Source organism: Sturnira hondurensis, unplaced genomic scaffold (assembly GCF_014824575.4).
Source record: "Sturnira hondurensis isolate 20B ecotype Veracruz unplaced genomic scaffold, ASM1482457v3 Scaffold0006884, whole genome shotgun sequence".
NCBI lineage: Eukaryota > Metazoa > Chordata > Mammalia > Chiroptera > Phyllostomidae > Sturnira > Sturnira hondurensis.
Window position 1 is genome coordinate 9693 of NW_028079515.1, and position 4466 is coordinate 14158.

At 38.3% G+C, this 4466-nt stretch overlaps 1 protein-coding gene across 2 annotated transcripts; it reads right to left on the minus strand.

Moving 5' to 3' along the window:
- Positions 1-1334: 1334 nt before the first annotated feature.
- Positions 1335-4413, minus strand: LOC118990336 (rho GTPase-activating protein 29-like). 2 transcript variants are annotated; one of them, XM_037050916.1, is made up of 4 exons: positions 3866-4413; positions 2226-2365; positions 1796-1984; positions 1335-1520 (listed from the first exon to the last, which is right to left on the minus strand). In XM_037050916.1, the coding sequence occupies exons 2-4, from the start codon at positions 2328-2330 to the stop codon at positions 1347-1349; spliced, it is 468 nt and encodes a 155-aa protein (XP_036906811.1). In that variant the 5' UTR covers positions 2331-2365; positions 3866-4413; the 3' UTR covers positions 1335-1346. The 2 variants fall into 2 exon arrangements, with proteins under 2 accessions (XP_036906811.1, XP_036906813.1); XM_037050918.1 differs by lacking the exon at positions 3866-4413 and having other exon boundaries at positions 2226-2801.
- Positions 4414-4466: the final 53 nt, after the last annotated feature.

Sequence of the window (4466 nt, forward strand, 5' to 3'; positions counted from 1 at the left end):
GTAGCTGAAGAGCAGGTAACAAGTGCTGACTTAGCAGGCCTGAGAAAGTTGCAATTCCAACTGCAACCCCACATGGTCAACAGGATCCTCAGCAGACGTGAGGGCAGCCTGAGGTCCTCTAATTCTGAAAGAGGGTGGGCTATCCAAGAAGCATTGGCTCTCTAGATCCCCGTCTCCATCCCATGCTCCTGAGCAACCTCTTGCCCAGAAGCCTGGAGATTTCCTCTCTGTGTAGTTTAAACCTGAGTGTTGTCTGGATGGGCAATGTGAAGCACAAGAGACAAGTGAGCAACTATCTAAAGACAGGAATTTAGTAGCTGTATGCATGGCGAATGCAGAGATCCCAGAGCCTCCTCACCCTGCTTGGCTCTCAAAGCCTGGCACCACAGCCCTGGGCAGGCAAAGGCCCTTCTCTGGGGCACTGCGCAGCCTAAGAACAGACCCAGAGATACAGACACCAGGTGTTTCCCAAACAGCCCACCCAGATCATATCACAGTAAAGCTCAAATCTTCAAAGCCTTCTTATATCCAAAAGCTTCCTAAGACATTTCAATTCCCAACTCTTTCATTTTAAGCAGACAACCAAGGAAGACAAATCAAAATAGAGAGGAAAAACAACTTGAAGGTCTGTAACCATACTGACTAAATGGAGGCCACTAGCTGCACAGGGCTCCACTGAGCACTGGAAACGTGGCCAGTCCAAACTGACATGCGCTTTGAATGAAAAACGCACACCATATTTTAAGGACTCTGTAACAATAACAATACAGCAGCCCACTCCCGGACCATATTCCTGCTGAACTCCCAGTACCCAGCTTAGAGGGTAGTCTTGCCTGATACCCCAAGTGTGGTGAACTTCCAGGATGCATTCATGGCCTTGCCCAGTGACCTCGAAAAAACAGCTATTTTACAAATACCAATGAAAATAAAACTGGACTAGGACCAAGACACTGTTCATACTGAATCAACCCTCATATAACAATGTGAAAAATCCTTACACAGCAAGAATCTACGTTTTCTGCTCAGCTTCCTAAAACTTAAAGATAAGTGTTTAGGAACCCACAACAGGTATGTTAAACAAAAGAGGGAGTCACTAACACGGTTAGGAAAAGACTACTGGGGTGGGGTTACAGGCTGCATTGGGGAGAGGGGCACAGAAAACCCCTTTAAAAATATAGTAATGTTCTATTTCCTTATGGTGATGGAAAATGTGTTTGTCTGTACACTTTACATATATTCATATACATTTTGATACACATTAAAAAGAAAGATATCAATGTGTCCAAGTCAATGAAAATCTGTTAAGCAAATACAATCAGCAAAATATAAATCATTTTGGCTTTTTCCTAATTAACAGTATGTTTCAATGGTAAAACTTTTACCTGTCGAAGATACAATTTCAAGACGTCACAGATATCATGCGAACTGAATTCTGAAATGTCTACTAAGTGCATTCCATTTTCCAAAGCTCGACACAGTTTTCTAGTTCTTATTTTACTGCCGCAGTCACGGTAAATTGCCTTGAGAGGAAAGCGGGAAATATTGCAAAATTTTGCTTTAGTACAAATGGCTAAATGTGGACATCTAAATATATTTCATGTGTCTACTTCAATTTTTATTAACATTTTAGAAAAAACTTGGGTGAAGTAAGGCAATATTGTCCAAACAAATCTAAATAAAATCACTGACTTATTAAAAATTGACAGCACTGTTTTCCTTTAAAGTCTCCTCATCATGAGAACAAATCACACAAGGATTTATATTTAACATCTTGATTTGAAGAGTTACAACGTACCTGTAAACACAAGGCTCTACCTTCGATCTCTGAGACACATATTTTGAGTATACAAGGGATGCCATCTGGTTCTTTTTTTGCAACTTCTGTGAATTCTGCTCCAAATAAGTGCACTTTCTCCGGAAGTTTTTGATGACCACAAATAATGACTAAAGTTTCTAAACACTTTTGGTGACAAACGAGCAGACACTAAAAAAAATAATAGTTTAAACCTGGTTCAATTATATTAAAACTATTCACAACTGGACAAACTAGACACAGAGTGGTAACACAACAAAAATGCATTTGAAAGGTATTACCTGCAGTTTCTGAAATACATTTAATAGGAAAATGAAATACAAAATTGGAAAAGGTGCACTGTGGTTAGATTAATAACAAAATAGTATAAAACAAAAGTTTAGGGGCTAATGTAACCTAAGAAAAATCTTACATCTGCGCATCGAAGACCGTGGAATACTACAAAGCGTTCACAATCCCGACATTTCGTGGGGGATTTCCATTTGAGAAACTTGTGAGTGAGAGCTGCCTTGGACATCAGTGTTGTCTCCAATGTTCCAACTGAAGTGGGTCCTTGTAATAGAAATAAATCATTATATAAGAATCATAAGATGACAAACTTTTTCCGCAATATAGAATATTTTGAAAAATCTTTAGACTTTCTAATCATTCTATATTATAAGAAGCTATTATTCTGAATTTGTAACATCCACATAAAGATCTAATTTAGAAGTCTCTTACAAATCACACGCTGATCAAACATTCTGGTGATGAGTAAAAGTCACCACTCAACCAGTGAAGATACTTCTAGAATAGTACATCATGTTTTCAGAATCAGAACGGTAACCCTACCATTCCTATACCCTTTGCTGAGCTGAGGTGTTACGTAGGTGGGTTTACATTCTTAGAAAATGCCCCTTTTACAAGAGCTTCAAAGGAAATTAGCTGTATCAGGTTACTGTGTCATCAGCATTACCCACATTAAAGATAAGGCTATTCTTAAGTCATTATAAAAGTCTAAATAGTCCTAGCTGGTGCAGCTCAGTGGATTGAGCACAGGCCTGCAAATCAGAGGATTGCAGTTCCATTCCCAGTCAGGGCACATGCCTGGGTTGCAGGCCAGTTCCCAGTAGGGGACACACGAGAGGCAAAAATGCTTTGATATTTCTCTCCCTCTTTCCTTCCCCTCCTCTCTTCTCTAAAGAGAAATAAATAAAATACTTTTAAAAAATTATAAATAATACTAGCTAGTAATATATGAATATCCTGCTGGAGAGCAAATGTTCTGTATTTTTTTAGGAAATGATGCCAAAATAGCTATCTGGAAATTTCAAGTATAAAAAACTAATTTCTATGAGTCTAATTCAAGTCATTATGGTAACAGACTTCTCTTTTATATCCCTCGACATCTACAAATTTCCTTGTCCTCAAGAAGTATATTTTCTTAATCTTCTTGCCTAGCTCCTTGCTCTGTTTCTTTTGAAGCGGATCCCTCAGAATTTCTCATGCATGGCAACCCTTTTAACACTTAAGTCACTATGTTAGGTTTATGAGAGATCAAATATCTAGTCGATTTTATCACCATGCTAAACATTTTTATTTTTCATTTTATGTTTTAAAAGATATTTACTGATTTTAGAGAGAGAGGAGAGGAGAGGGAGAGAGAGAAACATCAGTTGGTTGCCTCCCATATGCACGCTGACCAGGGACTGAACCTGCAACTTAGGCATGTGCACTGACTGGGAATTGAACCCGCAACCTTCTGGTGTGCAGGAAGATGCTCCAACCAACCTGAGCCACAGTGGCCAGGGCTCCATGCTAACACATTTTACATCTAACAGTTTTGCTGCTTATATTTGTATTTGTAGCATTTGATTAATATATTATCAACCCATACTTGTGCATTAATTTATTGGAATATATTTGATATATTTATCATTATACTGCTTTTTGTTTAATACATAGCAAAGTAATTTTTTGAATTATACTGTTTTCCTAATACCATGAAGTGCTACGGATTCAATTGGTTTAGTGAGAGCTTGATTCAGGGACATTCAGAGAGGGTCATCCCACCTTCTGAAGGGGAAGGTGGCTCTCTTTCATCCAGAACATCTGCAGGAGATACGCTTCCATTGGATGGAGTTCGTGGAAGTTTTCGATGAAATTCTCCTAAAAGAAATGATAAATATAATTACTTGACCGAGAATTGTAGAATTTTTAAAATAGGGAACATCTTTTGAATAATATAGTCATAAATTTTATTAGCTACAATGTAAAAAACCTGCTTCCATTCTCAGACTTTGGATACAAGGAATTCTGATATTGATTCCTGGGAACAAAAGAAAATTGAACCCAAACTGACTCTTCCTGGCAAGTGTAAGAGTGATGCTCACACATCCCAATGAGACCTTAGTTGTCCATCTGTGATAGTCAGTGTTGGAGACTGTAAGCTCCACATGACAGGGAGGATTTCCCATTCACATCTTATATCTACATCTGACAGAGTAGCTGGCATAATAGCAAAGTTGTCATTAGATGCTTGTTGAATTAAGCTATAAACAAATGCATATAACCTACATCTTTGTAAAACACACACAAATCTTTAAGTTTAGCCACACAACGGTAATACCACATTCATGTTATTAGCAGTAATTCAAGAGACTGGCAACCAGAG